Source organism: Colletotrichum chrysophilum (assembly GCF_026319265.1).
Source record: "Colletotrichum chrysophilum strain AFK26 chromosome Unknown scaffold_54, whole genome shotgun sequence".
Lineage (NCBI taxonomy): Eukaryota > Fungi > Ascomycota > Sordariomycetes > Glomerellales > Glomerellaceae > Colletotrichum > Colletotrichum chrysophilum.
The window spans coordinates 99466-126204 of NW_026517341.1; the positions used below are offsets into that span (position 1 = coordinate 99466).

Below are 26739 nucleotides of genomic sequence, written 5' to 3' on the forward strand. Positions count from 1 at the left end.
CGAAATTCTCCTACCCAGTCCCCGCAAAGCCTAACGATGCCCCCATCGCGCCAGCTCTGAACCGTCGTCGCCGGCTCGTTCCTATGGGTGCACCAGATTGGAAGTTATCGTATTCGCCCAGGGTCCTCTTTCTTCCCCCTCTTCTGAGGTCTTTCTGCCCGAATGACCTCAGGTCGGGTGCAGATAATTGCGATGGGCTTCGTATTCCACTTTTCGCCCCCATACGAATTACACGAGACAGTGAGATAGGCGGGATCCATTTTTCATGATCACCGCGACACTGCCACCCCCGGCCGGCAGCCTGCATCCGAGACGTCATCGGCTCCGACGGCACTCCTCCGTGCCACCGTCGCACCCGTCCACCGTCCGACTTGAACCGTCCCGGACGTTTCAATAAACACAAACAGTTCCCGGGGCGGTGCGTGGCTCGGTGGCGATCCTTCTCAGCCTAGCTATGGTAGGTGAGAGATATTAAGTCTTCTAAGCCACCTTTTCTTGCCGCATCCCGAGTTCTGCTTTTCTCACGCTCAGTGCACCAGAACCTCTTGACACGAACTGGTTCTTTGGATGATCGGGTCTGCAACGCCGTCACGGCAACTCAGTTTCCGTCAATCGGCTCGTGAAAAGGGGCTTTCTTCGGCGTAGCACCGCCAAGCATCTTTCCGCAAGACTGGTCATTGCGCCAAGCTCAAATGCAAATTTAGGGGGCTATAGCAAACAACTGGTCCGCTTGGCCATATCGCCAGCTTCTCGCCAAGATGCGACCCTCTCCCCTGCACCAAAGCCATGGTTTCTGCTGATCGGATAGAGTCCCTAGACGGGGCACATGTCTATCACGAGCTAGGAAGACCCCATGGCGAGGGAATCGTGAATCCCCGATCAAGTTCTGTGAAGCACGTATCATCGCCAGACGTATCACCTTTGTCCATGGTAAGCGGGCTTCGACAAGAGGATGCTACGAATATGACCTCCGCGGGCTGAGAGCCGCTGATTGACGTAAGAGAGAAGTGTCAATCGCGTTATACTCGCAAAACCATGACCCTTTGGAGACGTTCGATTATTTTGGTATGTCCAGGCACCGCTCGGTTCGTAGACCAAGTGCCTCTTTGCCGTAATCCAAGCACAGCCTTTTCACTTCGTGAAGATCTCGATGAAAATGCTTTCGGATGTCGAAGAAACGCCAGCGCACAGCAGAATCTGCCTCCTTGCCTCTGAACCAAGCCTTTCACGAGCAATCGTAAGGAGGAGATCAGCAGCAACTGCCGACTAGAAGCCAACTCAATCAGGCTGCGGACCAATGCAAAATCCCGCAACTCGTATTCTGCCGCAGTATGGGCCCAAGACGGACCACTCCGGCAGACCGCTGATCAAGTTGTAAGAACCACATGCTTTGCCTCAATTCGGGGCTTGGCTGCTCATCACCCATATTTGCCCAAAAATGACTCGGCGAGCAAACGTCGATCAAGTTGACGGAGCACGTTTTGGCTAGACTTGATCACAGAGTTTTTGATAAACAGCGTCACGATGCTTAGTCGGCATTTATCGAAGCATAAATGGAATTTTCCCATAGTGTGGCGTAAACCTCCACAAATTGGATGTGGCTGGCTTAAAAGGTGGAAGTTCTAGAGTTGTCGGGGTATCTTGCCTATCTCGGTTCGTGATGTGACAACTTTCGTGCTCCGCGGACACGTAGAAGACGGCCTCGGCAGACGCAATGGTAAATAAGCTGTGGCTTTTCCTGGATATGTTGCAATGCTTCCTACAATTGTGCCTGCTTATAATTGTAAGACAGAGGCTCGTAAGTTGAGCTCACCTGGGGGCTAAGTTATCTTGCCCCAAGAATGCCCGACATGGAGTTACAGGTTCTTCTGTGACGAGAGTCTTCTCACGAGATCAGAAGACGAAGACTTCCTCATGCTGTCAGAAGTAGCATGGACTGTTTTTGAGGCATATATTCCAGCACGACTTGCATGGGACTCACTCACTGCAACACCCATTGTGATTATTCTTCGGCAGTGCTGGGTCCCGGTCCTCATTGGCTTGCGTTTCCAGGACACGGCATTCATGAGCCGCCGTCTATGACGACCACGGCATACCGGCAGTGACGAGAACGGCCCGTCCGGTTTAATGGCACCTGGACATCAAAAAAAGCCGCGAAGAAGCTAGCTCGGATGTGCGATGGCTATGCTGCCCAGCAAACCCAAAGAAAGGCCAGTCACTCGTCTCTGAATGTATCTCCATAATATTTTGACATGTTTGGCGACATACAGAACTTGCCTTCCATGGCTTTCTTGCTGACTGTAACGTGCATAGGAAACATGTGACCGTACATGAGCGTAAAGACGCATGTTGTTGGATAGCTTCGCGTAGGATCTGTATACCAAACTAGACAAGCGATAATAGTCAAGCTCTTACCATTTAACGGTCTTTTTCCTCCGTCTTACTTCATCAAAGATAACCCTGATCGCATGCTGGTAATCACGTACTATGACGAGCAAACGTAAGGCACTATTGAAAACCACGGGATACAACTAGCTCGTATCCTCTTGGTCTGGTCGCGATATAATTATAGATGAAGTGACAGTGTACAAAACCATAACACTACCCGGGCAGAGACACAGAGACCGTAGAAGGCGGTAACGGGGGCATCAATAGAGACAGAAAGGTCACCAGTAAGGTTTTGAATAAAGTCCAAGTTAGCAGGTATTGTTGCTGATCCATAACGTAACACCCAGGTCAGCTGTCGAGAAGTGGCTGCTGGTTTAGCTCGAGTGGTGCAGCCTTCCGCACAAGGCAAGTACATGGAGTGGGCAAACAGCAGGTCGATATCATGGGGGAAGGGAACCCGTCCCATCCCCATCTTACAAGACTGCAACCCCAAAGGTTGTCGACCCAGTAGTGGCAGTTGAGTACCTACCAAACCTCCTGAGCACATCTTGCGTGGGTTTCGGGCATGAGAGTCCCCGGGGCTGGGTAGCGAATATTTGGGCGTGTGGAGGGTACGGTGCGAGCGTTATATGAGAAACTTCATCAATATTTGCAGTTAGGAGCTGGAAGATTTCTCGGTTAAACGCAAAGTAAGACGTGCTCACGGACGATGGTTTGGGGCGAGTCAACTTGAACCAACACTCGAGCAGCACCTCGAGAGACGAAGCTGGATGATTTGCACCCCAAGAACGGCCTCATATCAAGGAACAAATGACATCAAACGCATTCAATCATTGTTTGGTAACCGAAGTCAACATCACATTATAGAGCGTCTAATTATTTGCTCATCTGATCGTCGACCATGCCCTCCATACATACGATACAAGGACCCGACCTTCGACTTCCCCGTCAAAAGGTATTGTGCACCAGCCGTCATAAACACCGTAAACCTGCAAGCGTACAAGAAAGTAGGCAAGATGCCGTCTCGAGCACCAGGCAAACCTTCTTTTCATCTAACCCTTTGGGTAACTTCTTTCTTCCGCCCGCCAAACACACGTTTATATCTTCATCACTCCTTTAACCCTGGAACTCCTGGATTCCGGCCGCCTCCCACTTGCCGGGGACGAGAGCCAGAGGGACGATACCGGAGACGTGCATCTCGGGGCCGAAGATCTTGGCGTTCAGGCCGAGCTCCTGTGTCGCGGCCTTCATGTTCTTAAGACCCTCCTGGTAGTTGGGGCCGGCACGACGGACCCAGATCTGGACGTTGTGCTCGTTGAGCTGCTTGGAGTAGTCGCGGAGCGCCCTGATGACACCCTTGAATGTGCTGGCGACGTTGGTGAAGTTGGCAATACCACCACCGATGAAGAGAACCTTGCCCTTGTCCGACACAGGTGCGCGGAGCATGAGGTCGAGCACGGTGCGGGCGTAGTGGTAGGTCTGAGACTCGGTGGGAGCACCAGAGTACTCACCGTAGTTGGCGAGCTCATCGGCGAAGCCAGCAGAAGCGATGGCGTCGGCGTAGACGACGGAAGCACCACCACCAGCGACGAGAGTCCAGATGCGGCCGTTGCCGTTCAGGACAGTGAGCTTGAGGGAGGCACCGGTCTTGGCGTCAAGGTCGGCAATGTAAGCCTCCTCCTTGGTCAGCTCACGACCGAAGGGAGCAGGGAACTCCATCGGCGGGCCGGCGTCGATGTTGACCTTCTCGCCGTTGGTAGAGGCAACGTTGGTGAGGCCGAGAGCGGCGGGAGAGCGGGCAATGGCCCACTTGACACCGCACTCGAAGTCGGCGGTCTGGTCGAGCTTGGCAGCAAGATCCAGGAAGTGCACGGAGGCGGAGGTGGCATCCTCGTTAGGGATGACAACGAGGGGGTTGATCTCGAGGTAGGTGAACTGGCAGTCAACGTAGACGGCGTAAAGGCGGCTGATGAAGTCGATCAGGACGTTGTGGACACCCTGGGGAACCTTCTTCAACAGGGTAGAGGCGATCTCCTCGTTGGAAGGGTATTGTGAGAGGTCAACGGGGATCAAGAGCTTCTCAGCCTTGGCGTCAACATCACCGACATCAACACCACCCTCGTGGGTGAAGAGAATCCAGTCGCCCTATCACATCATGACTAATTAGCATCGTCTATCATGGTGTTGAAGCAATGCGGCGTTGTGCCCGCCGCGTGCATACGGGCCTTCTGCAACGGGCATGGGTGGACGGAGGTGGACGGGTCACAGGCCCTTTCTCGTGGCATCCGTTCGTCCGGTTCGGGTGGGAAATTACCGGAAAAGGCAGTCCAGCGGCCAGAATCCACTTATTTGACCCATGGGCAGGAATTGCCATAAAGCATGCAAATTCCTTCCAACGTTGCCAAACCAAGTTTCCTCCTTTCGCCTCTCACTTTCAGCAATCGACAAGTCGACTTTGCTGAGTTGTGGGTATGTGCGTGATGCTATTCACAGCTCACCGATGGACTGCCCCCCCTGGGCCCCGCCTACCACGTTGGAGAAACGACGACCCGCCGAACATCCACCACGACGGGCAACCAACCAACAAAACAGCTCAGGAAATCACGGCAAACTTACATCTCTGACGGACATGATGTTGATGTAGTACTCGGTGTCTTGGGGGTGAGGAACGAAGGGCTCGACGAGGAACTGTCGCAGAACACCGGTGGTGTGCTCGACCTTCTGCTCCTTGCCGGCGCGCTCAGCGATCCAGGCCTTGGCCTCGGGCCAGGTCTTGTTGAGGGCCAGGAGACCGCTCTTGCCACGGCGCTTGATCAATTGATCGGGCTTCGCGACGAACTTGGCGCCGGACTGGAGGAGCCAAGGGTAGGTGACCTCAGCCTGGTTCAGAACACCCTCGACGTCGGCATCCTCAGCAAAGTGCAGAGAGCACAACCTGGGGGGAGGGTTGTGCTTGGAGGGGTTGGGGAGAGGAGTGGGCTTGATGACGGGGGCGCGGGTGAGGTGGTAGTTGAGGATGGCCTTGCCGTCGGCCTCGAGGATGGACTTGGCGGACATTCTGGCGGTTGTGAGGTGAGAATGAGGTGAGGTTTCTTTGGTGTTTTCCCTGCTTTATTGTGGCCTGGATTGGAAACGCACTCGTCAGCAATTGCGTCGGGAACGTGGTGGTATTTGTGAAGAGGTCGAGTCGGGAGTATGCTGCCGGCAGCCGCAGGATTTTGGGGAGAACGGAGCTTGGGGGGAAGGCGGCCTTTTTGCTTGCTGGGTGGGCGAGTGACACCGCAAGCGGAACACTTCAACGAGCGCTCGAGTTGAGCTTGGAGGGGCTAATTGGAGCCCGGGTGGGATGGAGACACACCGGCGGCAGTGGGACTGCAATTGAGAGATTTGGGATCGGGGAGGAGGGGGGCAGCGCAGCAACATACCGTGAGAGCGCGAGAGCTAGAGCACCGGACGACGAGGATGTCAAAGTCTGGGGGAAGGAAGGTGAAGAAGTCCTGAGATCAAGTGAGAGTCAGGAAGCAGATCAAGACGGGTCGAGTCGAATCGAGGCGGGCGGTGAGAGGAAGAAGAGAAGCGGCGACGTTGAAGGAGAAGTATGGATGGGGAGGGATGGAGCGAGTGGTAAGAGGGAGCTGCGAGAGGGAGAGATCGTCAGCCTTTCACACAAAAATTTGGACTCGACGAAGCTCCCAGGGATTATTTGTTGCTGGGAGAGGACCGGCGACGGGTTGGAGGGGAAGGGGAGGGGTGGGAGGAGGGGTGAAAGGATGAGGTACATGATTGGGGGCACGCAGCGCCGCCAGGTACCGACCGGGGGTGTGAGTGGGAAATCGGGTGGACGGTGGATTCACCTTTTGGAAGCTAGGGGACCACGCCAAAAAGTTTTGGGGTGAGGTGCGAGGTGGTACGTGCATGCGCACAGGGTGGGGTATCTGGCGGAGTGTGGCACTGTGGGAATCCCGCCGAAGGAGGGGAGGAGGGGAGGGAGCTCTTCTTTTTCGGACCTTGAGGGGGAATTTGGGGCGGGCCCAGGTACTTTGGGCAGGGCAATTTTTATTTTTGGGAGGGGGGCAATGGCGGGCGGTGAAAGTGACGGCACCAACGAGGGGCAGCACCAGCAGCAGCACCAGCACCAGCTTGGGCCGGGTGAGCTTTCAACAGCACCGAAACGGACTGCACTTTCACTGCACGCAGCAGCAGCAACGACGGCAACAGCTCCAAGCAACAACAGCGGTAGCCCAAAGCTGGGCGGCTAGCTGGGCAAGCAACGGAACAGGCGGTGCACACAGAAAAACACCACCACAAAAAGAAAGAGAAAAAAAGGAGGAGGCGGCGGGAAGGGCTAGGAAAGGGGGGGCAAGTACCTGTACCTGAAGCTGGCAATTCCTGCACCTGGCCGAAGGTCTCTCTCAGTTCTCGCGTGAGGATGGAACAGGAAAGGAAGGGGGAAGCCAGCAAGGGAAAAAAAATTGTCTGGGGGGACAACAGGCACTGGTTGTTGAGAGGTTTAAGTGGACCTCGCACCTTTCCAAGTCACTCACTGGATTCACTTCTGGCTTCTGTGAGAGGGCGAGAATTTGAGGGTGGCTGGCCTGCTTGTCTGGAAGAGGTGACGACTGGGAACCAGGAACCAGGGCGGTATTTTTTGCAGCAAGTGTTGGACCACACTGGCCTTGGATGCAACGCCAAAAAGCCCGCCGAATTTCGCAACGACAACGCAACGGAACGGGACCCGGCGAGTGCGAGTCTACCTAGGGACTGTGGACAACAACAATTGGACACACCACGCCGGGCACCACTCCACGACAGACACACACAACCGAGCGACGGGACGGGAAGAGGAGACAAGATGGAGCGCGGCAATCTCGCAGATGATGGCTATTGCGGTTCCAGACGATTCTCTCATCTCAGATCCGAAGCCCTCCGTCGTCCTATTCCCGAAACCTGTCTTTGCACCGCGCACTTGCACCGGCCGTTGACACAATGGAATCCCAGTGATGAGGACCGCCGTTTCGTTTGGACTCGTGCGCTGCGCGCGATAAGCAGTTGGACTTCGGACGTTTCTCCTCGCTGTGGCACAACGGACGGCGACGGTGGCCCGGCTGTGTCAAGTCCCGTCCCTTTCCCAGTCAGTGTGTCTGCTGCCCATGGCGTTGGAACGGGATCCGATGGGAATCACTGGACAATTCCCAAGGGGACGAGGACCGGTGAGGTGGCACAGGTACAGTCATCCAAGTTCCGAGTGAGACCTTGGACCGACCAGTGGCACAGTCAGACTCCCTAAAAAAAGAGATGGTGTGGCATGCCATGGCATTACAAGGCCTGGCAATGAATGGCATGGCGTGGCATGGCATGGGCATGCTTGATGGTTGGGCATTCCAATCAATATCCTCCAGCAAGGTGCCCAAGCCACGATGGAGCCCTCGCAAGTCTGGCCGACTGTGTGTAGGACCGATCCGATGGGAAATGTGTGCGGTGCATTTCCTCAGTGAGGGTGCAGGGCGCAATGCCCGGTGGTCGGAGTCATGATGGGGAGCACCGAAAACCGGCGGAGATGGACGCGGCACGCCGGGTTTCGGGGCATGCGAGGTTTGAACAAACATGGATGCGAATCGATATCATGCCCGTTTGGGCTGCTGGTCTGCAAGATGTGGACATGGGCTGGAATCGAAAACTTCGATCATCGGCGGCTCCCAAAAAAAAAAAAAAAAATCTCCAGCGTCGAGTGTCAGGTAGAGGGCCCTCGTCCTTGTTAAGCAAGTGCGAAAGTGGCCCTCGCCTCCGTCCGCGTCTGTTTCGGCCGTGGTTTTGCAGTGTTGTGCTTCGCAGTTACGATTATCGCCGCCTTGTTCCGCTGCATTTTCAGGTTTTGTCGAAATTTTTTTTTTCTCCCATGCTTGAATTTTTTTCTCGCGCAGAGGGGCAGATGCGTCCAGTTTTCTCTACCTAACTAGTTTCCTGCGGCAGCGAGTGGCCCAATACTCTTGTCATGTATTCGTACATGCAGGACTTACACGCACACTCGGGCACCCTCTGCAACTCTCTTACACACACAAAATACCTTAGCTGACGGATACCACCCCCAATCGCATGTCGCAAAAGGACCAGGAAGGAGGCTGTTCTAGTGACCGCTTCGCCCCCACTAATACAGCTGAGCGCCTCACAAGACGAGTGTGTTTTCTTGGAGCCTGGAGGAGAAGTACGAAGACTAGCATGAACAAGTGTTCAGATTGATTGAGTGACTATCGGCCTGCCTGCCCATCAACTCGGCTTGGCTGGATGGGATGGCTGGCCCTGACACCGGCCTACCTGGTCACCGTCGTGGCGACGCAGGCCCCGAAGCTGTCGAATGTCGATCCTCCCTGACAATCCAGTCCGAGGGTATTGGTCGAGAGACGAAGGTCACGAAAGGAAAGGGAAGCATCGCGCAGCAGCAGATGCAGACAAGAGATGCGGTCAAACCAAACCTTGAATCTGCCGCCCTGCCGCCATGCCGCACGCTTTTCGAGACAAACCAGCCAGGGTAGCACTGACTGGCACGCGCCTCCCGGCCATTGTTGCGGTCAAGCGCCAGCCGGTTGGTCTCAACTTGGACTGGTCGGGGCGGGGAACCCACGGGAGGAGGGCTACCTACAACACCGACACACCACATTGCGGTGACCGGCGGGCGGGCGGTTTGGACTTGTCGATGCCTCTCAGTCCTGCTTATTGCCTTGCAAGCATGCAAGTCTGCTATTCCTTCCTTTCGAGTCTCATTCAATCCCTCAGACCACGCCAGTCCTACTTTGGTGGCATGGTACCTTGGCCTTAGTGGGTGCAGGTCGTCTGTTCGTTCGTTCGGGTTTAGTCCGTCGATGCACACTAGGTAGGCGGGTTTGCTCCGTTTAGAAGCTTTGGAGCTCTGGAGTTTTGGAGCTCAGTAGCGCTGGGCTGGGGTCGATTTCTCTCTTTCCCGTATTCTTCTCTTGCAGGCTCGCCGTCCCCGGTGAGGATGAGGTGTCGCTCTCAGCTAGGCATGGGCATAAGCTACCTACGATAGGCATGGGCGTAAGCTAGGCTTGTGCAGGTACGCCGTGAGACGGGGTGCGGACACCACTGCGGCACCGCGGACGGGGCAGGTATCGGTACATGCGTGGCCGCCCTGTGAAATGCCCCGGAAGCTGCGCTGTGCAGCTGTGGCATGGAAAAGTCCATCTTCACAGGGCGTCCCGGGCATTGCTCGCAGGGCTGCCAAGTGCAGGCAGGGCAGCTCACATTTCCAATTGTCCAGGTCCAAGGTAGCTCCTCACCCTGTGCAAAGTGTTCCAGCGTCCTGGGGTCCGCCAAAAAAGAAGCGGGGACCAAGGGTCCAACCGGTACCGTTTGTCGTTTGCTTGCCGCTTCCCTGCCCGTCCCATCGCTCCCTCCCTTCCCTGCCCGCTGGAATTCAACACTTCAACAATAACACGGCCAATCAGAACGCCCCATTCAGCCTGAACTTCCCCAACTCTTTCGGCCGTCGCATGACGGAAGTCTCCATTCCCCTCCCCATCATCCCCCATTCCACACACCACCAGAGACTTTTTGTGGTCACTGCGCCAAATTCAGCATCAGTGCCAGCACCAGCACCAGCAGCACCAGCAACACCCGACAGCACAGCACAGCGCAGCGAACCTCACACGCCAGGTCCGTCATCCGTCACTCAATCTGCCCGCCTGTTCCTGCCGCCGCTGGGCATTGTTTGGGGAAATAACCTTGCCCGCGTCTCAAGCATTGGGACTGGATTGGGATTGGACCTTTTTTTCGGCGTGGCCTGGTCTGCTCCGTTGGTCTCAAGTACCTGCTTTTTGGCTTGGGCCTGTCTCCCTGACTAGAGATACCGCCCAAAGATACATCTCGACCACCGAACGACGCCGTCAACAATCCCTGCTCATCATCACCTCACACAAACCGCACACCACGTATACGTCCGTCGCAGTGAAGTACCCGTCCTCCTGCGCTCACGCCTCACACCGTACCCTCCCTGCCGATTCCCGCTGGAGAAGAAAGAAAAAAAAGATCCCACACACCCTGCTGTCGTCGACTCAACTACTTACGCCCTCGACCGCCGTCTTCATCCCCTCCCCTCGCATCTCCGACTCTCTTTTCTTCCCTCTTCTTCTCCTTCCTCTCGCCAACTCTCCTCCCCCGACGTCCTCGAACCTCTCGAACCCTCCGTCAGCTCGACAAAAGAAAGAAGCTGGACTTTGCTGTTGTGCCGCCATCACCAACATCGCTCATTGCCAGGTCAGTAACACCGTCACCAGAATCCATCCCACCACACCACCCCTGTCGTGTCATTCTGCCTTTCCGCCCGCCTTTCTGCCACCACCTCCGCCGCCTTCGCACCCGCTTCGATCGACATACGCACCCGGTCGCACTACTCGTCTCCCCCAAGGAGCTGGGGCTTCGCCAATTCAAAGGTCCACTATTTGTCTGGTGGTGTCCCCAGCTGCCGATGAGCAGTAGCCTCGCAGATCCAACGATTCCAGCTTCTGCGAACGTCGTCCTCCGACTCCCTCCTGAAATCTCACCTACTCCCCACCACAATTCCGACTCGTTTGTTTTCTGCCACACTTCCTCCTCCTCCACCTACACCTTGAAATCCTCACTTGGAGCAACTTCCTCTCGCGGGCAGACATCTTCTTCGTTGCTTCTGGCGTCCATTGTCTGCTTTGACAAGCTTGCTGACCGATTTACCCCTCGCCAGACTTTTTTTTTTTTTCCCTTTCCCCTCCTATTGTTGAGATTTCCCCCACCGACGAAGCTCGACTCTCACAATGCCTGCGGCCACTCCCTCCGCTAACGGTGCCAATGGCGCCAAGGCAGCCAGCGGCCTGTCTGCCAACGACAACATCACACGCTTCAGCGCTCCCAGCCGTCCTTTGAGCCCCCTCCCCGAACACGCTCTGTTCAACGACAAGACCAGATGCTTCGTCTACGGTCTGCAGCCCCGCGCCGTCCAGGGCATGCTGGACTTCGACTTCATCTGCAAGCGCAAGACCCCCTCTGTTGCCGGTATCATCTACACCTTCGGCGGCCAGTTCGTCAGCAAGATGTACTGGGGAACCAGCGAGACTCTCCTGCCCGTCTACCAGGAGGTCAACAAGGCCATGGCCAAGCACCCCGACGTTGACGTCGTTGTCAACTTCGCTTCCTCCCGTAGTGTCTACAGCTCCACCATGGAGCTGATGGAGAACCCTCAGATCAAGACCATTGCCATCATTGCTGAGGGTGTTCCTGAGCGCGTAAGTTTCTGCCATTGTCCCGGCCAATTGCTCGCACAAGACTAACAAATCTCCCAGCGTGCCCGTGAGATTGCCCACAAGGCCCAGCAGAAGGGTGTCACCATTATTGGCCCCGCCACCGTCGGTGGCATCAAGCCCGGTTGCTTCAAGATCGGTAACACCGGTGGTATGATGGACAACATTGTTGCCTCCAAGCTCTACCGCAAGGGTTCCGTTGGTTACGTCTCCAAGTCTGGTGGTATGTCCAACGAGCTGAACAACATTATCGCCAACAACACCGACGGTGTCTACGAGGGTGTTGCCATCGGTGGTGACAGATACCCCGGAACCACCTTCATCGACCACTTGCTCAGATACCAGGCCGACCCCGACTGCAAGATCCTCGTCCTGCTCGGTGAGGTTGGTGGTGTTGAGGAGTACAAGGTCATCAAGGCCGTCGAGGACGGTATCATCACCAAGCCCATTGTTGCCTGGGCCATTGGTACTTGCGCCAGCATGTTCAAGACTGAGGTTCAGTTCGGTCACGCCGGTGCCTTCGCCAACTCTACCCTGGAGACGGCCAAGACCAAGAACGAGAAGATGAAGGAGGCTGGCTTCTTCGTCCCCGACACCTTCGAGGACATGCCCCAGACCCTCAAGGGTGTCTACGACACCCTCGTCAAGAACGGCACCATCAAGCCCCAGCCTGAGCCCGTCGTTCCCAAGATCCCCATTGACTACTCCTGGGCCCAGGAGCTTGGTCTCATCCGTAAGCCCGCTGCCTTCATCTCCACCATCTCCGACGACCGTGGCCAGGAGCTCCTGTACGCTGGCATGCCCATCTCGGACGTCTTCAAGGAGGAGATCGGCATTGGTGGTGTCATGTCTCTCCTGTGGTTCCGTCGCCGCCTTCCCCCCTACGCCTCCAAGTTCCTCGAGATGGTTCTCATGCTCACTGCCGACCACGGTCCTGCCGTGTCCGGTGCCATGAACACCATCATCACCACCCGTGCCGGCAAGGATCTCATCTCCTCGCTCGTCGCTGGTCTGTTGACCATTGGTTCTCGTTTCGGTGGTGCCCTTGACGGTGCCGCTGAGGAGTTCACCAAGGCTTTCGACAAGGGCCTGAGCCCCCGTGAGTTCGTCGACAACATGCGCAAGGCGAACAAGCTCATCCCCGGTATTGGTCACCGTGTCAAGTCCCGTAACAACCCCGATCTCCGTGTCGAGCTTGTCAAGGAGTACGTCCTGGCCAAGTTCCCCAGCCACAAGCTCCTCGACTACGCCCTGGCTGTCGAGACCGTCACCACCTCCAAGAAGGACAACCTTATCCTCAACGTCGACGGCTGCATCGCTGTCTGCTTCGTCGACCTCATGCGTAACTGCGGCGCCTTCTCCTCCGAAGAGGCCGAGGACTACCTTAAGATGGGTGTCCTCAACGGTCTGTTCGTCCTCGGCCGTTCCATCGGTCTTATTGCCCACTACCTCGACCAGAAGAGACTGCGCACTGGTCTGTACCGTCACCCGTGGGATGACATTACCTACATCCTCCCCCAGCTTGGCTCCGGCCCGCCAGGCACCGAGGGCAGAGTGGAGGTTCAGATGTAAGGGATTTAAGGTTAGCGGGGGAGGATCATGGGTCGCCACGGGATGTGGCTATAGAAATGGAGTAAATGATTTTAACGTCATGCGAGGGATGATGGTGTGCTAAATGGCGTCTTGTACGACAAGCTATATACGTGTAGTGCTGGTGGTCCTTAAGGGACTGCATTAATGGTTTTGCCCGTTTTCATCATTCAGTGGTCTTCTTCCGGTGACTTGAATTTGCATTGGCTGTAGTTATGCCCGGTCGGAGTTGGCTCCGGCGGGGCCTCTGTTGGACCAAAAAGCGGTTACAGCATTGGCTCATTGTGAGTGTCGCGTGCGCAATACAACTTGCCTCGGCCAGTTTAAGTGCTAGGCTTCTTGAAAAGGCGTTTTTGGTATTAGCCAGGCTGCTAATACCAAAACAAAGCGTGGCTAGAGGCCAACATACACAGGTATGGACGAGTGATAGCGTCAGTCGTCGTAGCCGTGTTGGCATATTGGAAAGCATACGTACCGTATTGCTGGACTTTCCGAAGCTAAGGAAAGGTGACCTTTACTTGAATAAGCACCACTTGACACTGAGGTTACTGGCTTTGAAGTGCATCTTTTGGATATGGACGTCACAATTGAAGCCGTGCAACTCATTCCAACTGTGCCTGTTTGCAGGGGACAAAAAGATATGTTGTCCATTTTCATGCTTCCCAAATACCTGTAGAAGGAAGCATGATGGGTCGAATAATTGCCGACAGCGGACATCACAACTTAACTGCGCTCAAAATTTGCGTGGAATTTGCGAACGGATTGTGTTAATTTCAGGTACCAAGTGATTCCAGAATATGACGCATTATTCTAGGTTCAAGTGAGAATCGTTAGTTATTGGCAAAATATATTTCTTCTCGAAATGGTAATATCGGAAAATACGAGTCGCATCCTGCCTGCGTGCCTGCGCCGTCTGTGACCCGATTTCGACGCTTCTGAGGCTCTTACTGAGCGTTATGGTCGAGAGCAAGTGTATTTCACTGCGATTTTCACCCACCCCGAGGGAGCAAAGCTGGACCCACCTCACCGGGAAACTCCGTCCGATCGGTGCACGGACCATCGAAATTCCAACGGGAGCTTCAATGATTTTTGGATCCCTCCAGACCAGCATCAGCGACAGGGTGCTTGAGCCTCACGACAGTTACGACGGGACGAACGGAACTGCCACGGCAGGTAGTCAATTGTATGCTCACCTTTATACCAAATTCGGATGACCTGGCCGAGCTAACTCTCCCCGTCACAGAAACACCACCACCCCACGACCAACGACGCCAGCGACCGAGGCGCAAATCGTCCACCCATCTACCCACCCACGACACACAGCTACCAAAGTCGCGCGATCGCAATGTCCTTCTTCCGCATCACCCTGCACCGCTCGGCCATCGGCCTGCCCAAGAACACCCGCGGCGTCCTCGAGGCCCTCGGCCTCCACCGCCGCTCGCAGACCGTCTTCCACCCCGTCAAGCCCGAGTTCGCCGGTATGATCATGAAGGTCAAGGAGCTGGTCAAGGTCGACGAGGTCGACCGCCCGCTGAGCAAGTTCGAGATGAAGGAGGCGAGGAGGCCGGATCCCGGGTTCTACGTCGAGAAGGCTGTTGCGCGGTGAGATGTTGGACGAATGGGCGCCAACGGAGGGGAGAGAGAGGAGTGATGAGATGGGGATCAAAACCGACATGCGAGAAACATCGTAGAGGATACTGCGGGGGAGGAGGGTGGCCAGATGTCGTTGCTCTGGTTATGGGACTTTGGAAAGTCCAGTCGTGTACTAGCATCACGATCTGTACAAAACATGGCGGCATGTACAACACCTGCGACTTGAGAATCGGCGCAGTCTTTAACACAAGAAGTAAAAGTTCACTCAATTCCATGATTCTCTGATTCATCTGTTCTATTGAGCCTGGAGTTGCTATTAATGACCAAGGCTACCTGACTGGTTGACCGTTTGCGGGGAATCACCAAAAAAGTGACTGAAAAGACTTATGCTAAGAACCATGACCGATTTCCCTCTCCCATCGCAGAGGTTCCCTGAGCAAACAAAGCTCCGCGGAAAGTAATTACGTATTTTCTCAGCCTCCATATCGGTTGAGCGAACCTGAGACTAGCAGTCTCCTCTCATGATGTCCCTTCTTCTACTCTCAAAAAAACACTTCCCCTCGAAGATTGAGAGCAGGGCCCAAAATGATATGAAGGGCGTGTAACAAGTTGGCAAATCGAATGCTATCAGTGAGGCTTACGCCCGTTGAGCACATCGATGGCAGGTACATCCTTTCTCTAGAAACCCCGTGCCTTATCGATGTACTCCTGGGAGGGCGTCTCGTACTCGCTGACGAAGTAGTTCTTCGCGTGCTTGCCAAGCCAGACAGTGAACTTGGAGAGCTCCTCGCGAAGACGGCCAACGGACTGAGAATCCATGTTTGTCTGGGCAACCAGCTCAGGTAAGGAAACTGCTTCTTGTTAGTGCTGGTACTCGGTGGGGAATTCGGTAAACTCACCCATCAGGCGGCACAAGTGCTCGGAACCATAAGTGTCGCACACAGACTTGTTCTTGTCATTCTCACCGGCCTTCTCCCATACCTTGCGGATCTCGTGGTATTGGGGGCGCTCAAAGCTTGGGTGATATTAGCTTGGTGTGTCAATTGTCACTTATCAGCAGGACTTACCGGTACAGAAGAATGCGGCTGAGTGACTTCTCAAAGTACTCGCGGAGACCAGCGAGGACTTCCTCGAGGATGTCCATGTTGGCTGAGCCGTCCTCTCTGTTGGGCTTCTCGAAAGCCAAGTAGTCGTTCAGGATCTCATCGACAGGATGAGGATGGGGAAGAGGAACCAGCTGATTGTTCTTGGTGATGTTCTCCCAGTCGTCCACGAGCATCGCCTTGATGTGATCAGGAATGGGCAACTTGATGGATGGACGAGCATGAAAACTATCCTCCTGTAGACCTATTAGTATTTTCACCAGGTGTAATCTGGCAATGGCAGCATGGGAAAAGCAAAACAAAATGCCGTAGCCACTGGGCTCCTGGCCGTGCGATTTCTCCCAGTTGCCTGTCATCCAACATACGGTTTCTGGTAGCCGTGGGGTTGCAAGGTCATAATGCTCTGAGTTGACTTCTTCCTTTGGCTTTTCCGGCGGTGAGTTGGCACCTCGCTTCTGACGGACAGGCTGTTCCCTCTTGCGGGGCTTGGGCTTGAGAGCATAGCGACCGTCGAAGTTGGTTCTTCCATCCTTGGTGACATATGTCTTGGTGCGAGGAGCCGGCTGGCACAAGTAGTCCGCAGCCAGGCGTGGTTCCTTCCAGCAAGTGTTTTTGGAATCGCGTGCTCGCCGCCTTGTGGCATCCGCTGGTCGTGGTTTGCGGGTGCGTCTTTTGCCCGTGGTGCTAGTCGCCATGATGTGTAAGATTGAGAAGGTATTAAATATGGATGGCGAATGAGGTTGAAAAGAGCAACTTGCACTTAGTCGAGGCGGCAGATTGTTTTATTGTGAAAGGCCAGGAAGGAGAACCAGTGTGTTTTGGAGGCTTCGGAGATGTGAGGTGTGGCTTGGGCAAGTGCGTTCTTGGGTAGTTCCTGCCAAAGCGTCGAAGCCGGTGCGGAACCAGCCGCGCAGTACCTGTTGTGCAAATTGCTTGTGAAGGATTTAGATCGAATTGTTGAATTTCCGTCTGACGTTGCGTTCAAATTCGAAGAGAAATTCGACGCTGTCCTCCCGCTTTCGCTTGTTGCTCTCGGGCTGAATGACTGCGCGACGTAGCGAGTCCACCTGGACTGAATCTTGCATGGTCTCTACCGACCTCTCACGCTTTGAAGTGTCGGAAAAGGAAGACAGCTGAGTGTCGATGCTGCTACCACTGCTGTTTGTTGACGAATCCCAGGCTTGACATTCAAAGAGGAACTCAACGCTAGAGTCACTGGAATCGCTAAGGTCATTCCAGTCATCGACAACACTGGCAGGGCTGCCAGGAGGACCAGCTCTGGATCGGGGCGAGATGGGCGTATCCTCCCGTTGCCTTGGCTCTTGGTGCCAGTCAACAGCTCCCCAACGCTCGAGAAATTCATCGTGGCGGTATGCATTGTCGTCCAGAACCTCGTTATCGCTAATATCATCGTACCACCAAGACTCGTTATCCTCGCAGTCTCCGTCGTAATGATCGTCTTGGACGGAGGCTGGGCGAAGAGCGTTCTCATAGACACCGTCGTAGCCAGAGTATTCGTCAGTGACTCTGTGGTTGCGTCCCTCTAGTTCTCTGAGAAGGTCGTGAGGGTCAATTTTGAAGTGGCTTGAGGTGTCGTTTCCGCCCTCTCTGAGGCCGGCGGGCTGGCTCGACTCGGCTTCGCCGTCCTCTGCGTATCCGGCCCAATCGTCCTCGCCAATAGAGGGGCTGCCGGCGCCAACCAGCCACTGCTGACGCCTGTACACGTAGTCCTCTTCCTCTTCGTCTGTAGATGATTCGGGCCGACGATAGTCGCAATCCTTCTCTTCGCCCTCGTTCTCATTCTCTTCCACGACCTGCTGTTGGCCGGCCATGACAGGGGCGCGGTAGCAAGTCGAGAATCGAGCGAAAACCTCTGGTGAAGGTTCGCGGGTATGAGGATTTCTTTGCTGTTCGTGCCTCCAGCCACGCTGGCAATCGGCCGATACCCAAGACACACTCATGTTGGCGATGGGAATTTCGGTGTGGACGAAATTATGGAAGAAAGGAATTACTGAGAAAAGAAGACCCGAAGCCAGCGGGTTGTATGTTTTGGCGTTGAAAATTTGTCGAGACCAGCGACCAAGGTATTGGAGAAAGCATTTGGTTGTAAAGGTGGTTGGCGAAAAGAATTGTCGAGGGAAAAGTGCTCGTGGGCAAGAACGTCGAGGGAAGTAAAGACCCTTTCGCCTTCCGCTTTTGCAGTCCTTCAGACGAAAAGCGACCCAGCCACCTCGAAAGATCAAGGCCTTCGCACAAAGGCCCAAGGTGAGTGGTTCTGCATGCCCTCCAGGTCTGCACGCCGACCTTGATGGCCCCACCCGACCTGAAGCTATTCACCCCTTGTTGTCCCCCAATTTGTTTCCTCTTTATCGTGTCGTTTCACGAAACATCATGACGTGCCCAGACCTTGCAGACACCCAGATATGACCCAGGCGGGAGAAATCGAGGCCCGAAGAACGCAGACAAAGGGACAATACAGAAGGAAAGGACGTTTCAAACTCACCTGTTCCAGATCAAAATCTCTCGCCCGTCGAGGGCCACGACCGCTGGCAGCAACTCCCGCAGTCCGCTCCTCACTACCGCGGGCTGAGTCGGTTCCGTTGGCGCGAGCTCCCTTCTTTGGGGCCTTGGCACTGCTCTTCTGGCGGAGATCCTTCATCTGGGCGTGCAACTGGCTGGCCAGCTCCTTATTCTCCTCAGTGAATTTACGAATGCGGTCGATAGAAACCCAGTCGTCCCAAGTGTTCTTCCATCCCTTGTAATGGATGCGGTACTGGAAGCCTTCACCAGATTCAGCGGTCTGGATGTCGAGAATTTTTGCCTCATACAGCATCTCGCCGTGGAAGCAGAGGACCTTTTCGTCCTTCGCGAACGGCTGGGGCGGTTGGCGTGCGGGCGCCATTACTACTGCAGAGTGTTTGGTGATGTGTTTAGGTTCAGCTGATGGAAAAGCTGTTTTGCTAGGCCGGAAACCCTTGTTTGAACCGGAGCTTGATGGCGTACGTGGTTGACTGAATGCTCGGTCAAGGGGGCGATGAGGTTAAATTCTCGGACAGTGTGCAGGACGAAGATGCACAGTCGACGATGAGATTAGACGACCTTGCAGGCAGTCCTCTGGGGCCTCGGCCACTGGCACACACAGTACGAGATGTCCACTTGACGCGGCAGCTTGGACAGATCCGGACGACAGTGTTTGCTGAGTCGCTAGCACGGTATGCCTATCTCTCGGGTCAGTTATTTGTCATTTTCAAAAAGGATCATGAAAGAAAGCAGAATCTCACCGTTGATTACCAGATATGCGGAGTATTACTATCCACGAAAAGAGCTGTTGTTGGAGTTTTTGGCTTGAGGTGGTCTCGTGCTTGTATGGGATGAAGATGGCAGAAGAGAGGCACTTGAAGGGTAAAATGTGCCACGGAGCACGGAGTGAAACGCGCTGGGCTCATTAACGCGTCCCGCTGGAGCAAGCGCGTGTTGTCCGGCACTTCCCTGATGGACTGCCTACCCGCCTTAAATGCATATACCTATCCTATGCAGCTAAGACATGAGGAAGGATCAGGGGTACCTTGGGTAGGAACCGTACCCATGCACGCTCACTTGCCTCGCTCGACTTGCATCTCATGTTGCTTTCTGGAGGTAGGAGGAGTCGGATGCTAGACAAAAGTACTTAAATGCAGGTGTTCGCTCCTATGGCTGCGAAACACCCGGCTACGAGGCTCCTCGGCTCTCGTTCTGCAACTCAACCCGTCGCACGGTTCTTTACTCACGATGTTGGCTAAATTGGCTCGGAAACTTCACAGGCCTGGCTCGTCGGCATCCAGGCAGCCACAGCCAGATTCGTCCCCCTCAGCTCCAGAAGCAGACCTTCCAGTGATTCCAGCAATCCCGGCAATCTCAACGCCTCGGTCGCGACCGATTACGCCTCCTTCCTGTGAACCAAGCGGCAACTTTGGACTCTTCGAGCGCATCCCCCTCGAGATCCGCCGGCAGATCCTCATTGAAGCGTTTGGAGAGCAAACCGTCCACATTGATCTCGTCTACGACCGCCCTAGGATTGAGCAGCGGGATGCACCAAACAAGGAACATCGTTTTCGTCGAGCACCGCGGCCCACCGGGAAAGAACTAGCAGACGCGCCTGCCTTGTACAAGCTCAAAACGAAGCGATGGCAGTGGTACAGCTGCGTCTGCCATGCTAAATTCCCCTCGGGTACATCTAGCTGGTCACGTTTTAGTGAGCCTTGTGATGATTCTTGCGCGAGCAACGACCATGTCTGTGAACATTGGCCCGGTGAAGCTCCCTCGAAATGCTCTTTGGGCATCATGGGCTGGCTGCTCAGTTGTCGTCAAGCGTAAGCCGTGGATCCGTCCCCATCTGGAGGCCTTCCCTTAACATGTGTTGCAGCTACGCCGAGGGCCTGGATGTGCTGTTTGGAACCAACACGTTCCGCATCCAAGACATGGTGATCCTCCGCCGTGCACAGCAGCTCTTCCTACCGCATCGTTGGGCCGCTATTCCTCGGCTGGAAATACAGTGTTTCTTCTCTCCATACGGCTGGATGTTGCCTGCCGAAAACACGCCCTCTGTTAATCCATTACCTCTGTACTGCCAGAAGGAGCCCTTCTACGACCTGATGGGCCACCTGCCAGACGCTTTCCGTAACTTGCAGACCCTCCACCTTTCCTTGAGAAGCACGACCGCGAGGGCGTTCTCTCCTTGGAAAATTGCCTATACTCATTTGCAAGAGCTCATGAAGCCTGTCGAGAATATGCTGCGGCAACTGCCTCCGACAGTTCGTGAGTGCACCGTCGCCGTCCCTAGCTCCCTTTTTTGGCAGAGCCGCGACAAGGCGAAAGGGGATGGCCGTACTGTTGAGCACTTCTACAAGAAGCAAAAAGAGCGGCATTGGTGTGAGTTATCTGGTCCAAACAAAGGGATAAACGGATACTGGCTCCAGCTTGGAAAGACGGACTTGTCGGCCGAAGCCATCCTACCTAATTACTGCTTTGGAAGTGGCGCAGGTCGAAATTGGAGAGACGACATGAACGTTAAGGACGAAGATCTCATTATCTACGGGCTACACTGGCTATAATCATATGAATAGGAACTCCTTTGAGCACACCATTATCACTTAAGTTGGCATGGGTGGTCCGCCAGAGATTGTCGTCGCTGGACCGCTAATACCAATGCAGTACCAAGTGTCTCTCCAGAGGTTCAAACAATCTGTACCAACTGCCGGATTCCAAGCATAGAAGTCACTGAGGGAAGTTCAAGGTCAGCAGCACACTGGATGGTAGGAGGGATTCAGTTGCTTACTTGAGGTCTATGCCAGCGGCGTTGGCAATAGCCCAGCAGCCGTCGCCGTCTAGAGTGAAGTAAAACCTGCGGCAACCAGACACCATGCCCTCCTATTACACGGAGTCAGCCATTTCTATCCTAAAGGGAGTTTTAAAAAAGGCAAGGAGGGCCGCTCTTACCTGAACTGGAGACGGCGTCTGGATCGTAGCCTCCGTCGTGGTTGTTGGAGACGCCGAAGATGTCGTAGCAGTGATGGGCGGTGCAGTCAAAGTGGCAGTCCCGCTAGATCCTCCAGTGGCAACGCAAACATAGACGTCTGCCTTGAGGCCACTGCATGACGTTATACCGAGGGCAGGGTTCCAGGTCAAGAGCTGCTCGACAGTGATGCCGTTGTGGTCGGCAATGCTGGCACAAGTATCGTCACTACAAAGACGTTAGCGCATCGAGTCCAGCTAGCAATACGGATTACGAGCTCACCTGGAGACAAGCCAGAAGTTACTGCAATCCGTGGCGATGCCTGTCTGGGTAGGCGTCCCCGTCGGAATGGACGGCTGATCAGGGTCGCTCGTGGGGTCGGTCGGCGTGCCAGGAATGGCAACACAGTACGACCACCCAGCCTGGATGCCAGAACAGTCGCTTCCAACGCCGAGATTCCACTCTAGAAACTCGGCGAGTGAGAAGCGTCCGAATCGTCCAACAATACTGTCACAGGTATCGACTTTAGATGCTTGATACCAGATGGTACACAGGCCTGTGGTGCCGCCGGCAACATTGGAAGGCCGCGAGGTGACGGTGGCCAGAGGTGGCAGGTTGTCGGTGTCCAGTGGATCGTATGCTGCTATGCAGTAAAAGTAGTCGAGCCAGAGACCGTTGCAGTTGCCATCGAGGGCCGGGTTCCATTCGAAGAATTGTTCTTCGGTTGAAACGCCAAAGCCAAGGATCACTTGACAGTTGTCATCCTGTCGGGTTTCTTGTTAGCAACACTAGAAAAGATGGATCGAGGGACACACACTGCCTGCGCCTTGTAGAATGCCCGACAGCTTGGTGACAGACCAGGCTGAGTTGGCGAAGGCGTAAGTGTCTCAATAGGCGGGAGAGATGTAGGAGTGTATTCAGTTGGCTCCGGAATGGGTGTTGTCGAGCCGTTTGCAGTGGGAAAGTTGTATGAGAAGGTAGATGTCTGTGGCTTGATACTGACACAGACCCATGTGTCCCAGATCAAACCACCACAATCAGAACCGATTGCCGGGTTCCACGATAGACTGCAGAATCGAGTGTTAGAGCAGTCAAGCAGTTCAGGGGAGGGGGAGCGTAACATACAAATTGCTCATCGTGAGCTCCGGCCCTCCGTACGACTCAACGATGTAGGCACAGGTATGGGCATCGCCCACGTAGTGCCAGTCAATGCAGTCAGCGTGCTGTCCAGCCTGGGTCTTCTGCGGCGGGAACGTTGTGCCGATGGTTGTGCCGGTGATATTCCACTCGGTAACGGGCACTCGAGTTGAGTACGTCGCGTTTGGCGTCGTGACAGCCGTGGTCTGGGTTATCGGACCGCTGCTGGTGCTCACGACCGAACTTGTCGATGAGGTCGTCACCGCTGCGCCAACGCCAACACAGTAAGCATTCCCGAGCCAGAAGTTCGTCAGACAGTCCTCAGAGACGTCAGGGTTCCAGGCTAGAAAGTCCTCGGCGGTGATGCCGTACTTTTGCTGAATAGACCAGCAGCCATCACCGTCTACGACGGTGTGAAAGGCGTTGCAATTCGGCGCAATGTTTGGATGTGTTGGGCCGCCCGGCGTGGAGTCTTGAGCACCGACTGTTCCCAGCAGTACTCCGACAAAGACTGCGTGAAGGCTTCGTGATAGCATTATCGCAACGCCCATGGACAAGTTCTCAGGGTTGTCTCTGAAGTTGGGAAGTTGAGGTATTCTGGAATCCTCGTTTAGCCCTCTCGCGCTTCGGAAGGACAGGATAACTTACAAGTCGATCTTCGATGAGTCCACAGACACCTTAGAACCTTCGGAAGTGTCGGTCGTTGGCTAAGCTGGAAAGCCATCTGTCCGTGATCACGCCCAAGTAAGGAACCCTTGATGAGCTTTCACATATCCGGGAACTAGATATTGATACCTCCGGACAGAATCCTACGTCTGGTAAATGCACAGACTTTCACGAGAACAACTGTAAGACTCGTCACTTCAGCCGCTCATCATCACCCCTGGTGGTGTGCAGCCTAATTATCATGCGCCCGCTTAAAATTAGACCTTCAGTCACAAGAGCCAGTAAGAAAAAGACCTCAAGACATTTGAACCGGTTATCAACATGCCGTTGGACAATAGTTCAAGATCATGGTAGCATCTTGCCTTGCTGCCAAGGCGAATCTTGGATCAGGAAACTCGTAAGGCTGCAATATTCACAGTTGGTTCTTCAACTAAGACATTGAAACGATGAACAAGGATTCTTTATGAGGGGACGGATTTTGAGGTTCAAGTACCGGTACTGTCAGCATCAAGTTGCATTGAAACTCATCACCACGCCGCGCCAAGAATTGTATCGGGCCAAGAATCGTCTCGGAGGGACTTTGGCACAGTCCTCCAATTGCCAACAGCAAAACATACGATATATTCCGTGGAAATTACTCGGGAGAGAGGCAACCTTGCATGAGCCCCTGACTAGTAAGGGTTCTCAAGTATTCCTTCATGCCATGCACAGGACCAGATATGCATGCCACCTTAACACCCTTCGCGCCTTGGCGGTTGCTCCCGAATGACATAGTGTAACACTGCAGGAAAGGAGTCTTTGGGGGCCGGAACGAGCCATCTGGAAGGAAGGCCGGCGTTAATTTGGATGACATGGCGATGTCGACGGGATCAAGTTGAACAGGTTAGGGCCAAGAGCAACTCGTGGCACTCGGAGGCCCCGGTATGCATCGAAATATTCTTGAGAAGTTTGGGTTTTCTCTCTTTGAATCACGGTTGTTCTCGAACTTCTAGTTTTCAGTCTTGTCCTCCACTTCAATAATCTTTTCCGGGAGTTAAAGATGGCCTCTTCTGTGATGAAGGGGTTATTGTTACTATTTACATTCGTTGGGCTCTGCCAAGGCAGTGTCAGTCGTCAAAATGGGACGTTGCCTTTCGCTCCATCTTCAGTCGAGCTTGTTCGACGAGATGACGACCCAACTGATTTCAATTGGGTTAATCACATGGCTGCGATTGGAGACAGCTTCACAGCTGGAATTGGGGCAGGGGAGCAGCTTGGAGACCTTATCCACAGACACAACGACTGGGTTTGCTCCCGCTACGACGGCACATATCCTATGATGGTGCTGGACAAGATCGGGAGCAGCATCGACAAGTTTCAATACCATGCCTGCAGTGGTGATCGGTCCATGCACATCTTCGACCAGGCGAATAACCTGCACAACAATGATATTGACCTGGTTATTATGACTGCCGGAGGAAACGATCTTTGTCTTGTGAGTCAGTTGTTTCGTGATCATGAAAGCTTAGGAGTGCTAATTTGGATTTAGGCACAAATGATCAAGATGTGCATCATGATCCCTTTCTACTCGGAAGACCAATGCAACCAGGTCATTGCAAAGGCCCAGGAAAACATTGACACCATTCTCAAAGACAATCTCAGGCAGATCTTGGAGGCTCTTGACGCCAAGATGGCTGAGGATGGAATTGTAGTCTATAATGGCTATGCCGAGTACTTCAACGAAGAAACGGACGCGTGTACGGACGATGAGATTTGGTACATTCCCAAGAAGGGGCCCTTCACCGGCCTTAAACTCACCAAAGAGCGCCGGAAGAAGTTCAATGCTCTGGTCAGAGGCATAAACGATAAGATCAAGACGGCGATCGAAGAGGTGAAAGACAGCGTCAGCTACAAGATCAGGTTCTCAAACTGGGATCCTTGGCCACGGAGTAAGATGACAAGTTTCCATACGGCATAAAGTTTTTGGCTAACAGCCATAGATGGCGTTGACGGGCAATACTGTAGTCCCAGCTCCACTGGAGAGTATCCCGACAAGAAACAACCGGACCTGCAGTTCTTCAAGCTTGATACTCACGTCGAACCTTATCTTCATGATGAGCTCCGTCGCAGAGAGGCAGAAGCTGCAGAGGCCCTCCAGTCAGAAGAAGTCAGACGCAAGGTAGAGGCCTTGAAAACACGAAGCATCTACGAGAGCGTCCTGTACAAGTCGCCTGATCCTCGAGCAATCGCGCGCTCCAAACTTGATGCTCGTGCTCCTGAGCCTCCTGGTTGTCCTGGTGATGATAACCCCGATACACTGCCCTTCCCTTACAACAAGCTTTGGGACTACTTTGGTCTCGGTGCCCCTGACTCCATGGGCAAGCTGTTCCATCCCAACGAAGAAGGACACCGGACCATCGCGTCCTTTGCCATGGCGAAGATTGTTGATCTGCGCGCTGAGATTCTTGGGGTTAAGAGCGATACCTGCACGCCGTCGGAGAAGTTCACCTGTTGATCTGGCACAGGTAGCAAGGGGTATGCTTCGGTGAAACGCCTCGACGAACACTACGGCAAGTTCTGCGACGGAGTCAGTCCTTCGACTGGGTCTGGGGAGTGGACCGGTAAGGAGTCTTATGACAAAGGGACGCCTGACGAACACGAATTCGTTGTCAAGCTCGCCGAAGGTGCGGGTAACTTTGACAAGGCTCTTTGCAAAGAAGCGTTCGCGCGGATCATACATGGTTGTGATGGCGGAGACCAGTGAGCAATCTGTCTTTTTCTTCCCTACAGATACAGAGCTGACTTTGATAGCAACCCATTGAATTGGAAGTATGGCGGCGAATACCAGCAAGGGCTGTTCACGTACCAAATCAACATCAAGCGCGACAATCGCCCACCGCTGATCAAGGAGCCCTATGGCTCCTGCTTTGGGACCTGGTATCCTTTCGAGGCCAGCAGCGTGTACAAGCTCAAAGGCTAGTTAAATACTCTCCAAGTGTGATGAAATGAAGATGAAAATCGTGGCTGACATTGGAATCGCAGGTGCTGGATGGAGCACTTGGGACTGGGGGCAAAATACTCTCCTTAGCAACGCAAGAAGTTGCGTTGGTGGCGGCCTGACCCAATGGAAATTCGATTATTATGACGAGCCAGATGAGGATGGCATGGAATGGGAGTCGTCCTTCCGGACTGTAGTCTGGGTTGGACGTTGCTTCAAGAATGAAGGAGTTCAGAAGGCAGCCGGCGGATTAACCAACGGTTGCAGCGGGACAGATGTATTTTAATTGAGTGACGGATGTTGAAGCAGTCGATTCTTTTAGCTCCCCTGCTTCGGTGAGTTATCAACCATCATGTCATCTCTTTCGTACATTTATGGTAGCTTTGCGTTATGTCCATGAATCCATCAAATCATGTATGAATAACAGTCAAAATTCGAATGCTATTCCAAAGTGAATTTAAAGAGGCAGACGAACGAAAGAAAAAAGACCGCGGTATGAGAATTGAATTG

General features: G+C 54.1%; 7 protein-coding genes across 7 annotated transcripts; 3 read left to right on the forward strand and 4 right to left on the reverse strand.

Annotated features, from left to right (window-relative positions):
* Nucleotides 1-3504: 3504 nt before the first annotated feature.
* Nucleotides 3505-5445, reverse strand: COL26b_006952 (uncharacterized protein; the record flags this gene model as incomplete). Its single annotated transcript, XM_053179762.1, has 2 exons — nt 3505-4533; nt 5005-5445. 2 exons carry the CDS (start codon nt 5443-5445, stop codon nt 3505-3507), a joined length of 1470 nt encoding a protein of 489 aa, XP_053036262.1.
* A 5744-nt stretch (nt 5446-11189) lies between these two features.
* COL26b_006953 (uncharacterized protein) lies at nt 11190-13244 on the forward strand (the record flags this gene model as incomplete). The annotated part of the gene is made up of 2 exons (XM_053179763.1): nt 11190-11657; nt 11715-13244. The coding sequence occupies 2 exons, from the start codon at nt 11190-11192 to the stop codon at nt 13242-13244; spliced, it is 1998 nt and encodes a 665-aa protein (XP_053036263.1).
* Nucleotides 13245-14607: 1363 nt separating this feature from the next.
* On the forward strand, nt 14608-14868 carry COL26b_006954 (uncharacterized protein; the record flags this gene model as incomplete). Its single annotated transcript, XM_053179764.1, has 1 exon — nt 14608-14868. One exon carries the CDS (start codon nt 14608-14610, stop codon nt 14866-14868), a length of 261 nt encoding a protein of 86 aa, XP_053036264.1.
* Nucleotides 14869-15533: 665 nt separating this feature from the next.
* On the reverse strand, nt 15534-16653 carry COL26b_006955 (uncharacterized protein; the record flags this gene model as incomplete). Its single annotated transcript, XM_053179765.1, has 4 exons — nt 15534-15706; nt 15755-15870; nt 15923-16194; nt 16324-16653. 4 exons carry the CDS (start codon nt 16651-16653, stop codon nt 15534-15536), a joined length of 891 nt encoding a protein of 296 aa, XP_053036265.1.
* Nucleotides 16654-16902: 249 nt separating this feature from the next.
* COL26b_006956 (uncharacterized protein) lies at nt 16903-18860 on the reverse strand (the record flags this gene model as incomplete). Its single annotated transcript, XM_053179766.1, has 2 exons — nt 16903-17886; nt 18462-18860. 2 exons carry the CDS (start codon nt 18858-18860, stop codon nt 16903-16905), a joined length of 1383 nt encoding a protein of 460 aa, XP_053036266.1.
* A 2408-nt stretch (nt 18861-21268) lies between these two features.
* Nucleotides 21269-23122, reverse strand: COL26b_006957 (uncharacterized protein; the record flags this gene model as incomplete). Its single annotated transcript, XM_053179767.1, has 5 exons — nt 21269-21364; nt 21434-21677; nt 21732-22213; nt 22267-22516; nt 22575-23122. 5 exons carry the CDS (start codon nt 23120-23122, stop codon nt 21269-21271), a joined length of 1620 nt encoding a protein of 539 aa, XP_053036267.1.
* A 1331-nt stretch (nt 23123-24453) lies between these two features.
* On the forward strand, nt 24454-25746 carry COL26b_006958 (uncharacterized protein; the record flags this gene model as incomplete). The annotated part of the gene is made up of 3 exons (XM_053179768.1): nt 24454-24726; nt 24781-25180; nt 25232-25746. The coding sequence occupies 3 exons, from the start codon at nt 24454-24456 to the stop codon at nt 25744-25746; spliced, it is 1188 nt and encodes a 395-aa protein (XP_053036268.1).
* Nucleotides 25747-26739: the final 993 nt, after the last annotated feature.